At 44.1% G+C, this 19,804-nt stretch overlaps 2 protein-coding genes across 4 annotated transcripts in view; both read right to left on the bottom strand.

Annotated features, from left to right (window-relative positions):
- The window catches only part of LOC132979513 (lactoylglutathione lyase-like), a 34,085-nt gene extending 33,034 nt beyond the window's left edge, over nucleotides 1-1,051 (bottom strand). For both annotated transcript variants that reach the window (XR_009674056.1, XM_061045383.1), the window contains exon 1: nucleotides 909-1,051. Coding sequence is in view for 1 of the 2 variants with exons in the window: in XM_061045383.1 (XP_060901366.1) it covers nucleotides 909-977 (69 nt within the window). In the remaining variant the exon portion in view is untranslated. The remainder of the gene's footprint in view (nucleotides 1-908) is intronic.
- A 2,108-nt stretch (nucleotides 1,052-3,159) lies between these two features.
- The window catches only part of eprs1 (glutamyl-prolyl-tRNA synthetase 1), a 30,869-nt gene continuing 14,224 nt past the window's right edge, over nucleotides 3,160-19,804 (bottom strand). The window contains exons 17-35 of one of the 2 annotated variants that reach the window (XM_061044448.1): nucleotides 18,960-19,077; nucleotides 17,375-17,584; nucleotides 16,040-16,207; nucleotides 14,513-14,770; nucleotides 13,566-13,817; nucleotides 12,444-12,665; nucleotides 12,090-12,361; nucleotides 8,896-8,947; nucleotides 7,893-8,102; nucleotides 7,677-7,749; nucleotides 7,480-7,559; nucleotides 6,971-7,072; nucleotides 6,420-6,575; nucleotides 6,078-6,275; nucleotides 5,753-5,926; nucleotides 5,471-5,631; nucleotides 4,901-4,979; nucleotides 4,752-4,816; nucleotides 3,160-4,027 (exon numbers count right to left, since the gene is read on the bottom strand). In XM_061044448.1, coding sequence (XP_060900431.1) covers nucleotides 3,877-4,027; nucleotides 4,752-4,816; nucleotides 4,901-4,979; nucleotides 5,471-5,631; nucleotides 5,753-5,926; nucleotides 6,078-6,275; nucleotides 6,420-6,575; nucleotides 6,971-7,072; nucleotides 7,480-7,559; nucleotides 7,677-7,749; nucleotides 7,893-8,102; nucleotides 8,896-8,947; nucleotides 12,090-12,361; nucleotides 12,444-12,665; nucleotides 13,566-13,817; nucleotides 14,513-14,770; nucleotides 16,040-16,207; nucleotides 17,375-17,584; nucleotides 18,960-19,077 — 3,001 coding nt within the window. In that variant the 3' untranslated portion in view covers nucleotides 3,160-3,876. The remainder of the gene's footprint in view (nucleotides 4,028-4,751; nucleotides 4,817-4,900; nucleotides 4,980-5,470; nucleotides 5,632-5,752; nucleotides 5,927-6,077; nucleotides 6,276-6,419; nucleotides 6,576-6,970; nucleotides 7,073-7,479; nucleotides 7,560-7,676; nucleotides 7,750-7,892; nucleotides 8,103-8,895; nucleotides 8,948-12,089; nucleotides 12,362-12,443; nucleotides 12,666-13,565; nucleotides 13,818-14,512; nucleotides 14,771-16,039; nucleotides 16,208-17,374; nucleotides 17,585-18,959; nucleotides 19,078-19,804) is intronic. The other variant, XM_061044457.1, reaches the window with a different exon arrangement.

Raw genomic sequence — 19,804 nt, 5'->3', positions numbered from 1 at the left:
CTCTCATGTCTCTGTGAGTCTCTCATGTCTCTGTGAGTCTCTCATGTCTCTCATGTCTCTGTGAGTCTCTCATGTCTCTGTGAGTCTCTCATGTCTCTGTGAGTCTCTCATGTCTCTATGAGTCTCTCATGTCTCTGTGAGTCTCTCATGTCTCTCATGTCTCTGTGAGTCTCTCATGTCTCTATGAGTCTCTCATGTCTCTGTGAGTCTCTCATGTCTCTCATGTCTCTGTGAGTCTCTCATGTCTCTCATGTCTCTATGAGTCTCTCATGTCTCTATGAGTCTCTCATGTCTCTGTGAGTCTCTCATGTCTCTGTGAGTCTCTCATGTCTCTATGAGTCTCTCATGTCTCTATGAGTCTCTCATGTCTCTGTCGGTGCTTTCACGACACGTGTGTCTACACATACTTAACTTGAGTTGGCGCCCGTTTTGGCCACGCCCCTGCATCGTCCTTACAATCGCTGGTCATCCGCTAACTTGTTGAATACGGTGTACCACGCCCCCGGAAGTGACGTCATATTCCCCAGAACCTTTTTTTTTTGTTATATCTAATACTTTCTTATGATAAGCTCAGGGTTGATTTGTGGTAATGAGAGTAAACACAAAGAGAAACACTTCATTCACTCTGCTTTGACAGATTCCTCCGCAGCTTCTCCAACAGATTGTAAACATCACCACACATTTGTTACCTGGACTTAAACATGTCGTTTGAAAACTCTGGGAGCACTTTAAAGATTAACTTCATCATTTGTCAAAGTTTGATCAAAGTACATTTAGAGCCCCTCTGTCCGATAATGGGCGCATTGCGTGTAGCAGGTTAACCTGTGTGTGAGTCACCGGCCTGTTTTAGGGTTAACAGGTTCAAAGAGTTCAAACTTAAACTTTAAGAAGAATAACAATCACCTCACCTTAGTCACCGGGTCTCCATCTTGACAAGCAGCCGCCGCTGCCTCGTCTGACAGACCTTTGTCGCTCATTTTTTGCTAACAGACGGAGTGAAGCAGGACTGCAGCTCGGCGGACTGACACACAGGGAGTGTCAGCTTAATGCAGAAACTGTATCCGGTGAGCGCCTTCAGAATAAAAGCCGCATTGAAATTTAAAAGCACTAAAGGTTGGATTCAGGGGGCTTGGTTTGGACCAGGAGTGTGTCCAGACTTTTTTTAAACTGGGGTGGCCCAACCAGGATGGCCTTATGTGTGATGTGCATACAAACATACAAATAAATATAAATGATTTACCCTTTCTAACTTCACTTATCTACTTTATAACACAAGATACTGGTAACACAGATATCTTTGAAGCTTAATTCCTTAATGACGCTAAAAGACGATTATGTTCAAAGCCGACCTCCATCGACGGTCTTCAAATTCCCCGTTCAGTGATCTTTGGTTGACGTCACTTCATCCGTTAATATTTGCAGTCTTTGGGTTGAGCCTGTGATGCATGAGGTGAGGAAAATGGGAACAGCGGCATGTGGGTAGTTCATCGACATGTGCTGTGAGTTTATTGACATGTTCCTCGTGGCTGATGGCGTGCCACTAGCGGGCCAGCGGAAAGACGTTGGTAGACGTTACAGTAGATCTAGATCAGTGTAATCTATGAATGCAACTCAGCGTCTTTATCAATAATAAATGTGCCAGTGAAAAAAGACTAATGCTGCGTTGATAGCATTTCTCTGTGGGATCGTTTTCTTTCTGTTAACAATTATTCTGACGGCTAGAAATACTAGAAAAGAACTTAACAAGCTCAAGTCCATTTACCATTTTACATTTTACATTCCTTTGATAGCGTCACTTTGATGCATTTACATTGTCTATAAAGACAAAACACATTTAAGTTTAAGTAAATGTACATGTCATAAGGAAGACCACTGGTATTGGATGCCATGTGCATCGTGGTGGTGGGAGATGGGAGAGATTGGCGTGACGTTGGAGAGGCTGGTACCGTTGACCCCCTTGTAGCATGACAACGGCTACGGCACACGATGAACTCACAGCATGTCGATGCACCTCAAGCGGCACGCCACATCCAAAATTTCTCTCTTTAAGTCACTTCATGGAATGCAAGAAACATCTCCACACACTGATTTTATTTTGAAAAATGGAGACAGGAAGTGCCAGTTGTTATCTGTCGGACAGGCACAGTAATATGCAACCAGGGAAGCTTGCAGTCCAATGCCTGGTTCAGCAGCCTGTAGTCACTGCACAGAAAGTAAACAGTTTCTATTTGTTCTTGATTCACCTGCTAACATGAACTTTGCAGAACAATGACCTTGTTTATTTGTCAAAATGTTCATTACTTTTACACTTTTACACACCACATGTCAAGTAATTTTAATAATTGAAAGCATCAAGAAGTCAAAATTATAAAAAAAAAAACACTTCAGATCTTCAGATATTTTTTTAAAGGTTTATTTTTAATGCATTTACTGCTTGAGAGGACCACGGCCTCCGTACATGGGGCGTGTGCACCAACCACTTCTACCAGCACCCCATATTCATCATATTTAGAGAAAAATCTGCTTCAAGTAAAATAAAGAGAGAACAGACTAAACTGCACAGACGTGTATAAGGATAGAATCACCAAATATCAGGAGTCTGACTTGTATTTGTTGTTGCTGTGGTTTCAAAATTGTTTGATTTTTACATGCATCATATCCAAGTTTAAAATTCAGGTAAAAAAATCTACTGGTAGACTATAGGCCTCCTCCAGCCCCCCAATGCTTCCCATCAGGCCCCCAGAATATAATTCAACTTGGGTGGTTAAACAATAAACGTAAACATAAAATCCCAATGCTGAAATACTCACATTAGGTGACACCAACTTCCTCACATCGGGCGTGGCAGCATATTTTAAAGTCCGCCCCCCCACAGTGTCAGTCAAAAAAAATAGCTGGCCTTCGTAAAAATGTAGTTCTGACCCCTGATGTACAGTAGCATGCTGTATTTTACTTTAGAAATGAAGCTGTAAAATTCAAACGTATAAGCTATTCAAATCTGGTTTAACGGTCCGAGCCAGTGTCACAGTAAACTACGTCTAAATACTGATGTGATGCATGTGTTGTTTTTTTCCTTTCATGCCCTCATGTAGTCCATTAGTCTCTTAATAAATAATAAACGAGCCACACATCCTGGATCAAAAAACAACACGCCACAGGTTGCCATGGAAATGACTTTATTATCCACAAAGAAGAGGGAGACAGGAGAGAAGTGGACACAGGGCTGTTTTGATTGAACAGTAACAATATAGGTCGTCATCTGGCTCGGCTGTATTACTTTTATTAAGTCGGAAACAATGAACCACAAACGGTAACCACTCAAAATGAATAGAGGAGGAGGAGGGCGGCGATGACAACGAGAATCTGCAGAGGTCCTGAGACAGTTTGGAGATAAGACCGCTGGCAGACACAGAGACCCTTCCCCCAGATCTCAGGAAAACACTTTTCATTATTTCAAAATCGTTAAAAAACTTAAACTAAGATGGGTTGTAATTCAGAAGTGGTTTTTAAATTCAACAGCGTCAATTTGACATTTTAGGTGAAGCGTTTTGAAAGGACTGCAAACAGAAAGGTAATGTCATGCTCTATGGGCCAGCTGTCGGGTGTTATCCTTCCTCACACAGTGAGACACAGACAGTGTTCATTCATCATGAGTGTTCACTGAAAGAGGAAACAGCCGTGTGGGAGAGGAACAGTGCTACAAACGTTTTTTCTGTTAGACGATTTGTTAATACAAATACAGAAACATAATCCCAGTCACCTCCATATACCTGTTACCCTACGTACCCCCCCCCCCCATGAGATTAGAGAAAAGGATAAAATGAGAGAAGGTGTGAGAGCCCTTTACGGAGTACGGTATTTAAGTAGAGCAGCTTTTTAGTAGCTGCGTCCAAACAGGGTGTAGTACTGAGCAGCCTCCTTGCCGCTGACGCACATCTGGCCCGGCTGCAGCGTCTTCAGGGGGGAGAAGGGGATACAGAGGCTCTTTGCTCCCATGGATGGAGCTCCAGGCTCCAGGTCCTGGTCCCTACAGGGGAACAAAATAAAACAGTTAGACTTACACTTTTTTGCACTTCAATTTCAGAGCACTTCTCACCGACACAAATCATACTGATACAAAAACCATCCTGAATGTATGAAGGTGAGCAACTTATCTCCTCTAACTATGTATCTTAGAATTTGAGATATGCTCATGGCTTTGGGCAGAGTGTTAAAGGTCACATATTAAATAAAATCCTCTTCTCCATGTTTCTCTAACTCTAATATGTGTCTCTAGTCTACAAACCCCCAATGATGAGAAAAGTCCATCCTCTCTGTCTTTTCCCTGCTCCACTTTTCAGAAAATGTGTGCTCAAACAGGCCGTTTGGAGATTTTCCCTTCATGACATCACAAAGGGCAGTAGCCCCTCCCCCAGGTGAGTGACACTCCCACAGCTAGGTGTTTGTTCTGCCCTCTGAGTCTGCCTTCTCACCGTAAACAATAGGACATGGAGCGAGAAAGCCTGAGCCCTTCCAGAGAGGGGGCGTGGTCAGACACAGCTCATTTACATATTTAAAGGTACAGACACAGAAACAGCCTGTTCTGAGCAGGGCTGAAATAGAGGGGTTTATAGACATGATCAAATACAGGATGGAGGACGATGAAATGACTCTGTGTACGAGTGTTTATTGTACATGAAGAATAACGATGTGATGGACCATGGCGTCCTCTAAAAGGTTAAACTAAGCACTAACTATCATGTCAGACGTACTTGGCAGTGGTTTTCTTGATCCAATCCTCACACTCAATCCCTCCACAGAACGGAATCTGGACGATCTACAAAGCAAACAAACGTTTTATCGACAGTTTTATCGATGATGAAATGTTCAGCGCTCTCGTGTGGCGGGTTGCGTCTCTCACCTTGCCCTTGTCCATCTCTTTCTGGAACTCTTCCATCGTGTCTACAGCCACCATGTTGTTCTTCAGGTCATCGGAAGCTCTGACAAATACACAACACATTTTACATCTTAGTATAATATAACGGACGCATGTGAGCATACTTTAATTTACCATCCTTCTAATCACAAAACATCATTTCTAGCACAATGGCGCCCCCTGCTGGTTGGTATGACTCGAAGCCTCATGCCATTTTCACACATGACCTCCTAAAATTTGTAGAATGCTTTAGACAGACTTCCCCCGCCTCGAACGGAAAATGTACTCCCGGGCTGGCAGGAAAAAGTTTGACTAAAGTCGGGGTGAAATATTCGGCTGTTTGTGTTCACTCATGCACGTTTTCAGGAGTTTTGTGCAAGTGTGAAAGCACTTTTTCTTGCTGCATTCACTCATCTGCACGCCCTGACTAAGTGAAATATTCTGCCGTTTGTGTTCACACATGCAGCTCACCCTGAAAGTAGTTTCCTGCATGTGTGAACAGGGCCTATCAGAGTCATGTACAGCCTGGCCGCAGTGTGTGCTGCTGCATCTTACTTCTTGAACAGGTTGTTCTGGATGTCCTCCAACATGGCCACCAGCTTCTTCTCCACCTCCGCCTCTGGAATCGTCACCTTAGCTCCCGTGTCTCTCCTCACAGCCACACACTGTCGCTGCTGCATGTCTTTAGGACCGACCTCCAGACGGATCGGGACTCCCTGAACGAGAGAGAGAAGGAAACGGCTACAATCATTATTAAAGCCCTCGTAACGATCCTGGATGTTGAGTTTTGTAGTTTTTTTTATCCTTTTATATTGACTTCATGCATTCGGGTATAACCTTGAGTTCCCAGTGGTTGAACTTCCACCCGGGGGAGTAGTTGTCTCTGACATCAGTCTTCACCCGGACGTCGGCCTGCAGCAGCCTGCTGTTATATTTCGAGCACTGAGCCATCAGAGCCTCTTTGTCCTGCTCTGGCAGCGAAGCGGTGACGCCACATGGGATGATGACAACCTGAAGAAGACAAAGTGAAAGTGTTGATCATATGTAGGCTGATAACTTTAACTGGGATATTTTCTTGTTCTTACAAAAATTATGATAAGATAGAAAAGCATATCATCTGTTTCTCAATGTGTCTGTATCGGTATGTGCTTCCTGTGCGTACCTGCAAACAGGCCACCTTGGGCGGCAGCACGAGTCCCATGTTGTCTCCGTGCACCATGGTGAGGACCCCGATGGTCCTGGTGGTGATTCCCCAGGAGTTCTGGAAAGCTAGCTGTTTCTCCCCCGGCCTCTTTGGATCCTCAAACATGATCTCAAACATCCTGGAGAAGTTCTGTCCAAGATGGTGGGACGTAGCACCCTGAGGACGCACAGAGGAACAGCAGCCGTGTTAACATCACCTCAAATCTATTTCTGTCTAGATATGACCGACGTAGACAGAGGACGTTGAATCACTTGGTCGAGTGTTATAATAAGAATTAAGTGAGTCAGCACACTCCAGTACCTGAATGGCTCGGCCGCTGGCTGAGATGAAAGCCTCCACGGTGGTGGTGTAATCTCCTCCTGCAAACTTCTCCTTCTCCGTCTTCCTCCCCTTCACCACGGGGATCGCCATCAGCTCTTCATACACCCTGGCGTACAGATCCAGGATCTGAAGCACCTACATGGCACAACAAAAACACTTCCTGTTATTTTATACGAGAGCATCAAATCTAAATCTGAAATATTCTAGCAACCGTGAGGGGAACATTGGGAGTTGAACTCGATATTAACATAAAGATATCAGCTATAAAGAACTGTGCAAAAGTCTTAAGCCACCGTTTTCATCAGTGTTACTGTGATTCATCACGCCATTCTGAAAAGGAAGCGCCTGATCGCGCACACACAGACACATTTTGAAAGAAAAACAAGGATAGTGTCCCGCTGTGAGGTGCATGTGTGAACAACCAGATCAGGAGGATTTCAGGGGCAGTCCTCCTGAAATCCTCGATGTGTGAAAACGGCCGTAGAGGAGTGATTGTGGTAGTTGTGAGTAAAAAGTGCGAGGCCTCTTACCTCTTCAGCTGCCTCCTCTTTGGTGGCAAAGGCTGTGTGACCCTCCTGCCACAGAAACTCTCTGGTCCTCAGGAAGGGCTGTGGATGTTTGAACTCCCATCTCTGGAGGAAAGAGGGAACAAGAAGAAGAAGAAGAGTCAAAGACCATATAAAACATGGACGTAGTCTCAGTGATGTTGGTTTCTGAAAAGGCGTTATGAAGCCAAAAGATGACGTCAACATATTGAAAATGCTCCAACTTATTTATTTCTTATGTTATTTCAAATGTTCATTTACATTTTTCGACCTCATCAAGATTCTTTGGTTTTTGCAGCCAGCCTCAAGTGGACACCCGAGGAACTGCACTTTTTGCACAATAGAACAAATGACTTCCTGTTAGCATCTTTCTGCCGATCGGTTTGATTCCGCGAGCTCGTAGTTTCAAAGAGTTTGTGTGGAGTAGAACGTGTGCATGAACAAGACGGAGATGTGACCGTGGGGGGGGGGGGGGGGGGGGGGGGGATACTGACCACAACGTTACACCACTGGTTGAGTTTGATTGGCAGGTCTCTGTGGGACTGGACCCATTTAGCATAGGCGGGGTACATCGCTGCAGTAGAAATATAAAATCAAGGTTAAAAGTTCAAACCAAACAGAGCAGGTTAACAGATTGATTTGTTCTGTTTAGACGTGAAGTCAGAGGCATGCTGGGAGCTGTAGTTCAGACCTGTCTCACTGGTGGGCCTCACAGCAATGGGCTCGGCCAGCTCAGTCTTTCCTGACCGGGTCACCCAGGCAACCTGATGAAGATGACATCACCACCATGAAACGGTTATAACACAGCTGGTGAAAAGTGTTTTTTTATTTCCTGTGGTTTCTGTTAAACTGTCTTCATGTTGTTGTTTTATCCACAGGGGGGAGAGGAGGAGATGGTCGTGTTTACCTCTGGAGCAAAGTCTTCAATGTGGGACTTTTCTTTCTCCAGCGCGGCCTGCGACACGAACATGGGGAAGTAGCAGTTCTCGACGCCCAGCTTCTTGATCTCGCGGTCGAAGAACTCTTTGATGGACTCCCAGATGGAGAAGGACCAGGGCCGCAGCACGTAGCAGCCGCTCACGTCGTAGTACTCGATCATCTCTGCTTTAGTGATGACCTGCGGGGGGGCGAGGAACATTCATACAGGTGATCGGCAAAAACAACAACAACAGAGACGTACAGAGTGCAGAGCAGGGCGTGGGACATGTTAGCTGTTTGATTGCACAAATATATGACCTTTAAAGAAATCTCTGACAGGTGCGTCGGAGGAGGAGGGTCAAAGTTAGAGACACGCTGTCTCGCTTTATGCAGAAATATGGCGTGCAAAAAGTGAGACAGTGTGCAGGAACAAATATATGACCTAAATTAAATGTTTAAGTGCAACAACACCAGCATCTTCAGCTACATTTGTTTGATATATTTCACTTAAATCGATGGTTTCATCACGTTAGAAAATCTATGGCCACCCAGCAGAGGGAACATTTAATGAGTGGAGGTTATTTTGAGCTTAAAAACTTAAACTCTTCTGCACGTGTCTATGGCTTTTATGCATTTGTATTTTGCTCTTTAGCCTCTCTGCAGCTTTTGACAACACAGTAAACATGTAGTTTGGGATCAAATCGATTTATTTCAGTTGGAGTAAAGCTGTAGGAGACCCGGCATTACTTTTGTTATTAAAAATGCAAACACATAAAATTAGATTGATTCCAAAGAAAGTGATCTGAACTTTGTGCTGGCTGCACAAACAGGAAAAACAGAAGTTTAGGAGAAGCTGTTCCATCTCGTCTGAACGTCGTCATGGAGACGATTCGTGGGCGCTTCTTACAGTTCAGTCTGTAAATCGTCTTTTCTGGAAGTTTTAAAAGGTTCAGTTTGAGTGACAGAGACGCGTGTGTGTGCGTTAGACTCACCTGAGAGTACCAGTCGGCGAGGTTCTCCTCTTTCTTGGCCTCTAAGCCCAACCTGTCAGGAGACATTCAACAACGTTAGTGCGATGCAAACTGTAAAAGAACGACCTCATGCATGTAGATTCTCTCATCACAGATTTGTACGTGTCATTTATTTGTAGGAATCCAGTTTTTAAGAAGTGAAGCTCGTAAATGAAGCCTATCGATATATTTAACTTCTCTTTGAAATAACTATAACACATTATTAGACAGATCATCCTGCAGACCTGGACTCTCCTGCAGGATGATCTGTGTCGGGGGGAGCTGGTTAAAAATGTAGATTTTAGATGTTGGATGAAGATGCTTCAGGTCGTAGATGCTTTGACTGATGACTTTTCTGCTCTGTGACTTCAGGATATGCTGATCTGTGTCTGTAACTCGTTTATTCTGCTGCATCCTGTCTCAGCCAGGACTCGTGTAAATGAAACTCTTAATCTCAATGAGGATCGCCTGGTTGCATACATTTGAAATAAAGTTAAAAAAAGAACAGTGATGTGGGACGGTAAATACACTATATCAGGGTGATCTACAGAATTAACCACAACACAAACACACACATGACATTGATTAGTCAGGTCTTAGTGTATGAATCAAAAAGGTACTAAAGCCCCATTTCCACCAAGCGGTTTGGTTCACTACAGTTTGGTACAGTTCAGTAAACACTGAACTTGCTTGCGTTTCTACAGCCAACCGTGACCTTATTTGGCATGTGGAGATGGAGATAGCCGCGTCAGCTATGTGATAGTGTGACATCATAGCAGACCAACACGGTGTAGCCCGCTATTAATTAAGTTCAATGAAGAAGAAGAACAGGGACACAGTAAATAAAAGAGACCCTTTAGGGTCGGATCAGTACCCTTGGCACCCCAACAGAAGGGTACCAAAAAAGTAGGACATACAGTACAGATCACTTATTTTGGTATCATTCCCAACTTTTGACGGTGGCAAGCCAGTAAATGGGTACTGTACCGTACTGAACTGAACCGGACTTCTTGATGGAAACAGGGATTTAGTCACTCCAGAGTTCGGTTAAAGCTCCTGTGAGGAACCTCTGAGTTTAGTCGGTTTGGTCAACGCTTACTAAACGTGTCCTGCACATGAGCAAGGTTCAGCTCGAGTTGAATCTATGGCCTGGAAAATGTTTTTAAAGGCTGTTTCGGCAGCGTCGACAGCCAGGCGTATAAAAATACTTCAAAGAATGAATCTATCTTCTTGCTGATGGTCTCGCTTCCCTTTGTAGGTCATAAAGAGGCATTCAGTGTTCATTTCAGCAAGCCACTAAAAATCCCTAAGGATCACTAAGGAGCTTTAAACTCTACAAAAAACAGCCATTCCAAATCCAGCCAATCATGCAACTCAAAGCAGAGCAGTGGCTCTAAAGTGAGCAAACCAGCGTCCTGCTGATAGCTGTTCGAAATTAGAGGGAGACCAAAAGGGCAACAGCAAAATCCCTGTGATCTGCTTGGTATCATGTTCAGGATTATCAGACTTCATGTGAGGAATAGAAGTTTTTATTTTACTTTTTGCATCTTATATCAAAAACGGCCCCTCGGGAGTTTAAGGCTTGGAGGGTGCTGGTGTGCCACTCGTCTGTATTTCTGATGGATATGAACATGCAGAGTAGAAACATTCCTACACATTAGCACTTCTTCAGCGTCATCACATTTCAAACCCAGAGGCTGCCACAGCAAGGCCACACACACACACACACACACACACTGATCGAGCAGACGACACACACACACCAACCAGTCAGAACTCACCACGTCTCAGTGTTTAACCACAACTCTTAGGTTGTTTAGCTACAGGAGAAGAAGGTCGTGATGCGACGATGATCCGCCTCCAGAGTCCGAGTAACAAATACAAGTCCCCACAAAGCCCCCGGTTTCACCAGAGGCTCAAAGATACAACTCGCCGCCTCGTAGGTTTGAATCAAACGATCAATCAACGGCGAATATTATTTGTGGTATCGACTTAAAACCGCAGTGAAAGCGATGCTTCTTAATAAGGAAGCTTCTCTGTTGACTAGAAGGTTCAGCTTCAGTCTGTAGTAGGGTTGTCACGGAAACAGAATTATAAAGTGTACACGATTCTAACGATCAAACAATATCGATACCTCTGAAGATAACACGTCTACAAAAACACAAGTAGGCAACAGATATTTGGTCATTTCTTGTGAACTCCAGCAAACTGTCTGAATGTCTTGACAACGCTTGCGTTACCAAAACGTTGGCTAAAAGGCCCGTGTCCGCCTGGCACTTTTTTCAAACGTTCCCAATAAGTAGAGAGCGTTTGCAGCAGCAGGGGGCCGCGCAGCGCCCAGCATCCTATTTAAGATTATTCCACCTTTTTTGTTCAGCTACTCCGAGCACTTCGAGTTGAAAGTCTCACATCACACATCATCAGCGCTTCAAAATATATGATGACGCCGTATATCTCCCCGTCATTATAATTAAACTCATCATCCAGACAAAGTAGGAGGGCAAGCATCCTCCGTTTGATGTTCATGGTAAAGAAAGAAAAAAAACATCTCAAATATAAAACATTTAAGAGTAAAACAGTCGACTGTTGTCATAGACAACCAGATAGACAAGACGCACGGCAGCGCTTTTATTCTCAGCGCTTCATCCAAGCACCAAAAATGCCAGATGGACATCGGCCCTAAGTATTCATGCCATTTAGAAATTGGTCTCTGTCTTGTGCTCACGGCAGCTTATTGAAATCCAACTGAAGGTCTGATGTTTGTTAAAAAGCTTTGGTATTTATCGACACTATCGATCATTGAAATAACGGAGATTGCATCGTTTCAAAACACTTGGTATCAAAACGTATTGAATATTTTTGACACCAAGTCTGTAGAGCCTTCCTCTACATGGGAGACAGGAAGGAAATGTGACGTAAAACAAACAAAAATCTGCAGAAAAAGTTGAGTTATCTTGTAGTTAAACCTGCGTTTTAAGACAGAGACTGAGGTACAGAGTTCAGCGTAGAAAAGATGACTTCAGATGCAAAAAGTAAAATAAGAAGTTGCTCCTTGATCACCTGATTTTGGAATAACCTTTATCTTTTTATTAAAGATCAGATTTACTCTCCACTAGGTATCATTTCAAACATTTATCTGTCTTCCTCTGTCGTCTCACTCTTCTCCAGTCTCTCACCGTGTTTGTTTCTTCGGCCCCTGACCCTCTCCTGAGCCTCCTGCTCCTCCTGAGGCCTCTTTCCCCTGGTTGCCTTTGTCTCCTTTGCCCTTCTTCCCTCCTCCACCTCCACCTCCTCCCTGTTTCTCAGACTTGTTCTCCCTCTCTTTGCGGTTTTTGTCCTCTCCTCCGCTGGCTCCTGCGGCGGCCACTGGTTTGTAGTCCTCCCCGGTCAGCGTCTTGTACTGGCCCTTCAGGTCCAGGAGGGTCTTCACGGCTTGATCCACCTGCTCCTGAAACGGAAAGACAGATGATGTTTTTGTTTCATCATCAGAGTAAGTTGTAGTTAATTCCTCCTTGCTGTCGGTTCCTTACCTTAGGGGCTTTCTCAGACTTTAACTTCCTCACTAGCTCCCCCTGCTGGGATACCTGGGAGAATAATTGCTGGGCCTGCGGGGCTGAGTTGGTTGAAGGAGCGCTGGACTGCGTCTGGGCCGGGCTGGCAGGGGCTGCTCCTGGTTTGTAATCCTGTCCAGTCTGCTGTTTGTACTCTGCTTTAAGAGCCAACAGCTGCTTCACTGCAGCATCCACCTGATCCTGATGAGCAGCAGCAAGAAAACAAACGTTCACTTATGGCAGCTTCAACACTTTCAGGATTATTTCACAAGAACCTCTGCTGCACTACATTACCCAGAAGCACCTGTCATTGCAAAATCCTTTAGATGTCTTAAAGATGACATCATCAGTCTCTATAGTCGGTACCAGCATTGCTAGTCCTTCAAATAAATGATCAATAATTACATTTTGTATTTTATTTTTAATATAAATGTTGCGTCTCTGGTGTAATGCAGCCACCTGCCACTAGTTGGGACTGTGGCTGCGGTTAACGAGACTGCACTTCCTGTTGTTCTGCATGGAAGTAAACCATCACAGTGGACTGATGACATCTTGTACGAGCAGCGCAGGTGAACTGACACATCGACCTGAACAATATGTAACAACATTCATTATCACAGGCATGAAGATGTTAACCTGCGAGGAGGAATGAAGAATGTTGGCGCTAACGCTGCTAAGTCGAGACACGCTCGATAAACCACTTCTACATTGTTCAGCTGCAGAGGAACGCAGCTGGCAGCGTGCCACACGTTTTGAGGGCATTTAGGAACTGTCTGTTCTTGCTCTAGCTGCACCTCGGACGAGAAGCACGGCTGAACCCATCGATCCTCAAGCTGTCGACTTTGAAAATGTGATTCACTGTTTCCAATTACCATCGAAGAGGCTACATGCATTATGGTTTTGGACAGTGTTCTGCCGTGTTGAATCATGTGCTTCATTAATTTTGTTATTATGAAATAGTCGATGCATTTTCAGTTTCTTTCTCTTTTTGTTCATATCGAGTTGTTGAAAGAGAAACACTCGATTAAGTGAAGGTTTTCAGAGAACTGCACAAACTTTCTGTGAGTCATCGAAGGGTTAACTTTTATAATAAAGTTTCACCTTGGGGGCTTTTGCAACCTTCAGCTTCCTCACCACCTCTCCCTGCTCAGCCACTTTCTCGTACAGGCCGCCAGCAGGAGCAGATCCGGAGGTGTTCTGGGCGGGTGCTGGTGCTGGTGCGGGGGCGGGGGCTGGTGCGGGCGCGGCGGCTTTCTGAACTGGAGCCGCTCCAGGCTTGTAGTCCTGACCTGTGGCCTGTTTGTACTCTGCCTTCAGGGCCAGCAGCTGTTTCACCGCTGCATCAACCTGGTCCTGGAGAACCATAGACGACGATTAGAGTTCATTTCAAATCAAAGTGTAACAAAATAAGAGAGTTATCACAGAAGAACTCTTAAAAAGATTACGCCTTCAGAAATCGTCGCATTATATCTGAAACATTTCTCGTTAACATTAAATATGCCTCACTAATTAGAGAACGATCAAAGAAAGGCTAATTTATTTTATTTATTGTAAAGACAGGACAGTGAGTAGAGCCAGAAATTGAAGAGAGAGAGAGAGAGAGAGAGAAAGGAGCAACAGGTTGGATTTGAACCCGGGTCCACCATTTAGAGCCCTGTAGCCTCCCGCACACAGGACACGAGCGCTAACCGCTAGGCTACCAGCGCCCTCTAGTTTCGTTTTATAAGGGTTGGCAGATTCGACTAAAAGTGGCCAAACAACAAAGAGTCTGTAAATCAAATTATGACATCATCTTTTCAGCCTGAGGTCAGCACACTAAACTTAAATCTCTTATCATAAATAAACTACACACATTTAGGGATCCATCACTTTTTAGTAAGATACAAACTGACTAAAGTTTCTGCAGGGTTCAAAGACATCGTTGCAGACATTTACAAAACTTAAAAAAGTACCATCATATCACATTCTGAGGTCACTTAAATTTAACTGAAAATCACACTTGGATTAGTTCCTTCTTAAGGCTTTGTACTTTTCTTGTATCAGAATACCTTGGGGGCTTTTTCAGACTTCAGTTTCCTCACAGCCTCCCCCTGTTGTGAAACGCGCTCATACAGGCCTGAAGGAGAGGAGGAGGAGGAGGAAGAAGAAGAAGAGGAAGAGGAGGAAGCGGAGGACTTGGCTGCAGAAGAAGGAACAGAGGAGGCAGGAGAGGAAGGGGCCATCCCCGGCTTGTAATCCTGACCGGTCAGCTTCTTAAACTCTGCCTTGAGAGCCAGGAGCTGCTTCACCGCTACGTCGATCTGGTCCTGGTGCCATCAACAAACCAACTTGTTTTAACAACGAGGTAATCGATAAATGTGGCATGCGAATGACGTGTGAACATGATAGATACGAGCAACGAGGGGACGAGACAAACGAGTTTGGAGCAGGGCTGTCAAACCATCAAATGTTTTAAATGTGATTAATCGCTGAATTTAAAAAATCAAAGCTTGACCCAAAGACAACTGGACTTAGTTGTAGATCTTGAAGACGTAACACCGAAAGGATTCTTCAGTTCTAAACTTACTGGTGGACGAAGCTAGAAAGTTAAGCCTCTGAATCTGAAAGTTAATCGCAATTAATCGTATAAGTGCATGTCCACAGGATCCTGTTTGTGCATGTGTGTTTCAATCTGTGCATGTGCAGCATGAGTGTAAAATAGAATTAATGAAGGATATCTTCCTCTTCTTTTTAAGAGCATGTTTAAAATTACACTAATTTGCATTTAAAAACGTTTTTTATTAGGCTTTTATTTTGAAATGAGGATGAGGGTACTCAACTTCCTGTTTGAATTCAATTGTGCTTTTATTTTGAAATAAGTAAGGCCCTTCTGGTAGATGGAAGGTCAGGACATGAAGTTAAGCCCAGAAACGGTAGGAAGTGGTTAGGGATCCCAAAGTGAGGTCAAACAACTCAAAGGAATGGTAAAAAAAGGTCAATGTGTGATGTCATAAGGTCAATGGGTGATGTCATAAGGTCAGTGTGTGATGTCATAAGGTCAGTGTGTGATGTCATAAGGTCAATGGGTGATGTCATAAGGTCAGTGTGCGATGTCATAAGTTCAATGGGTGATGTCATAAGGTCAGTGTGTGATGTCATAAGGTCAATGGGTGATGTCATAAGGTCAGTGTGTGATGTCATAAGGTCAGTGTGTGATGTCATAAGGTCAATGTATGATGTCATCAGGTGGATATTACTGTCTGAGAGTTTGTTAAAGTGAAATGAGACATTCAAAGATGCAGCAGTGTTCTTCTTTTACATCACTACAGGGAGACACTGAGGACGAGTATCTACGGAGAGCCTGAAGGGACAAAATAAGTATGCATTCGGTAACTTTAAATAATCTACGATTTACGTGTTAATGCTGACAGCCCTAGCTCGGACGCACGATTTGACAGACCAACGGATGAGGAGAAATGTGAAATGAGTCGATGGGAGTTTGATGGACGGACAGACGAGTTGTGATCAGACAGACAGATGTGGACAGATGTGGACAGATGTGGACAGGCTGAGCAGTTAGACACATGTTCACATACCTTAGTTGCTCCCTCTGCTTTCAGCTTCCTGACCACCTCCCCCTGCTGGGTAACACGGGTGAACGGACAAGAGGCAGTGTCTGTTGACATGGCGGGCGGGGCTGTAGCTGTGGTGGGAGGAGCCATGCCTGGCTTGTAGTCCACGCCGGTCTGTTGCTTAAACTGTGCCTGCGCAGAACGAGAGGCGAAAAGAGGGAGATAACATTTAAATGAATATGATTCCTTTGTAAGTTTAAAGGGATAGTTCAGTATTTTCTTTTAGGTACTTGTCAACTAGTGTTAGCGGTCTCAGACCGCTTTTTGAAGACCCTGCTCTCGTCTTCAATCAATCAAACTTTATTTATAAAGCACCTTTCAGACAAATTAAATTGCAGTTCAAAGTGCTTTACAAGTGTGCAGAAAAGTTATTGACGAAAAAGTAGTTTATAAAATCATTGAGACTAATACACACCAATAAGAATAAAAATATATATAAAAATGAAAAAATAAAATACGACACAAGATATTAAAATGAATACATCAGAGAAGAATATTTAAAATTGTAGTAGGATAAAAAAGACAATACAAGATTGTTAAGATTCTAATTTATATAAAGCACTATATAAAAGCCAGACTGAATAAATAACTTTTAAGACTGCATTTAAAAATCTCAATAGTCTTGGAAACTAAAGCATTTTCCCTCGGTCTTGTCTCGGTCTCAGACTGGGCGGATTTTAAAAATAGTATCTGCCTTGGTCTTGATCCCTAAAGGTCTTGGTCTTGTCTCGGTCTCGAGACACTCCCGTCTCGGGTATGTCTTGTGGTCTTGGTCTTGACTACAACACTATTGTCAATAGTAAGTATATAAGCAACAGGAGATGCCGATCAGCTCGGCCCTTATCGACTATGCAGACACATAATTTAGTTAATTTAAAGGTCACATATCATGCTTCCCTTTACTCATATTTCCTGACTTTTCTGATTGAAAACGTTGAGGCGCTGCATGATAACCACCTCGTCACACGCTACAGCGTCCAGCCTGCCGGACATTCATTAGAAGAAGACGACTACCACATCTGGTACACTTACACTTCTACAAACAACCAAACATGAGCATGCTATATATATCCACACTGTGTAGCGAGTAGGAATGCAACACTTCTCCTTACTTACGATCTTCCATGCAAAGTATTTCTCTCTGAATTGGTTCTTTTTGTGTGTGCCTGTGAGTCCAAGCGCTGGGATTTGAATTACATATTAAAAATCAACATTTTCATCTGGTCTGAGAGCCGTTTTGTCTGATCCTTTTTCTCAACTAAATATCAAAGTTAGTTCTTTGAATGACGGCTGACGTACCTTAAGAGAGAGCAGCTGCTGAACCGCCTTGTCCACTTCTTCTTTGGGGGCCTTGGCGGTCTTCAGCTGGCGTACAGTTTCACCTTGTGCTACAATGCTGGAGAATAAGTCTCCGGCTGGGGCGGAGGCTGAGGCAGGTGCTGGGGAGGAGGCGGGCGCGGCCTTTGACGAGGCAGCCTTTACGGACGCAGCCTTTGATGAAGCAGCAGGCTAAGACGAGAGGGAAAGCAGAGTGAGTATCTACCTGCAGGTTCCTCTTTACCTTTCTTTAAAACAGCTTCTCTGTTCTTATAAAGCCCTCCTTGTGTTTTTACATCCAGGCTCAAAGTCTATCCATACTACGACTCCACCTTTGCTCTATTAGTCAGACCAGTTAGTGATCGCTATCTCATCTTCTGTTGCTTTCTGTTTCACTTTTAGTATCTAATTGAGGTTTCCATCACATCGATGATACCTGGCCTGCCTGGGTGAGGCAGTTTGGCAGCGGCGCCCAGGTATATTCATAGCAGCACAGGTATAAATCCAGACCTTATTTAAGTTTATCCATAAAATCCCAGCATGCAAAGAAGTGCAACGATTGTAGAGCTAGTACGTCTCACTTTTTAAACTGGAGCTTCTTATGCTGTTATTGTAGTTTTATGTTTCATCACCAATAAGCGCTAATCTCCTGATGTGATGAAGGAATATCGAGTGAAACACTTCAAAAATGCGAGTAATGTACTTGAGCTTCTCTTCCACTTAAAGCTGCAGAGCGAGGCGAGGTGGGAGAAGTCGCGCTGTGTGTAAGAAACGAAGGAGAGGAAAGAAAGGAGCAGGTGTGTGTGTGTGTGTGTGTGTGTGTGTGTGTGTGTGTGTGTAGATAAGAGAAAAGAACAGAGGAAAGATAAGCAGATGAACTCATGTAAGTCTTAAGATAAGTTAGATAATAAAGCACAATTAATATATAATGTACAAACTAATAATTAACATACAACCTAAGACAGTGTGAGAAGGAAGATTTTGAGAAATTCATTTTACAGTATTTATGTGTGCATGATGATGAGATTTGTGCGATGGAGGATGTAACTAAACTTGTGCTGGTGCTAACGTTGCTAACTGGACTTTTCACATGCTTACAGCTAACAGCGTGCGACGTGAGCGACACAATCAGCCCGATTACAAGGGAAACTGAAATTCACAGGGAAAAGGATGATATGCAAGCGTGCGATGCATCGCGATATATAACGCTCTCGTGCTTTAAGGATACGGTGTGTGGGGGACCAAAAACGCTTAACAGAAACAGCTCACAGAAAATGGTTTCTAAGGTTGTGATGTTTCTGAACATCAGCTAACTGGTTATCCACTTGGCATCAAACACGAGAAAATCCTGTCGTGAACAAAGCGGAATGATTGAGAGCTGGTGGTGAGAAGTGAAAGTGTAATGTGACACCTGTGCAGAGATTATTGATCTCTCCAGGTATTCTGGGAAATAGTGTTTAGAAGGACAGACCAACAACAACAACAACAACAACAACAACAACAAAGAACGAGTTCCTCCAGCCACTGAGGCCTCAAACATTCAGACTGTGAGTTTTCTGGTACTCACCGTGTTACCGGAGGCCTGGCTCTTGCTCTTGTCCTTGGATCCGGCAGTCGGCATCTCTTTGACGTGTCCGTCAGGAATGTAGAGCAGGACACACGGACTCTCCTTACAGCTGTTAGGACTGTAGACGTTAACCACGGTTAGAGACGGGGTGACATTTAAACATAGGCCGTATAGATCATGGATGTAGTCTCAGTGACATCACAATTGGTTTCCTAAGAGCCGTTATGAAGCCAAACGATATCTCAACCTTAGTTTTGATCAACGAAGCAACAGGAAACGCTGAGGCGGGCTTTAAAGGAGAAATCTGTAACTCTGACACCTAGTGTTTAAAATGGGTACTGCAGTCCAAATTCAAAACATTGAAACACAGTATGAAACTTCACAGACATGTTCTGTGGAGCTGTGAGACTTTTTCAAAGTGTTTGAAGAGGAGGAGAATATGTGATCTTTAAAGAGGTCATATTCTGCTCTTTTTGGGGTTCATATATTTAATCTATGTTCCTACTTTTGTACTTTTTTGTATCCCTCTCTCTCTCTCTCTCCCTCTGTCTCCCTCTCCCCCCCTCTCTCTCCCTCTCTCTCTCTCTCCCCCCCTATCCCTCTCTCTCTCTCTCCCTTTCTCTCTCTCCCTCTCCCCCCTCTCTCTCCCTCTCTCTCTCTCTCCCCCTATCCCTCTCTCTCTCTCTCCCTTTCTCTCTCTCCCTCTCTCTCTCTCTCCCTTTCTCTCCCCCCCTCTCTCTCCCTCTCTCTCCCTCCCTCTCTCTCTCTCTCCCTTTCTCTCCCCCCCTCTCTCTCCCTCTCTCTCCCTCCCTCTCTCCGTCCCCCTCTCTCTCCCTCTCCCCCCC

Source organism: Labrus mixtus, chromosome 1 (genome assembly GCF_963584025.1).
Source record: "Labrus mixtus chromosome 1, fLabMix1.1, whole genome shotgun sequence".
Lineage (NCBI taxonomy): Eukaryota > Metazoa > Chordata > Actinopteri > Labriformes > Labridae > Labrus > Labrus mixtus.
The sequence above is the reverse complement of the archived record's forward strand: the minus strand, read 5'-3'. Positions and strand labels throughout refer to the sequence as shown.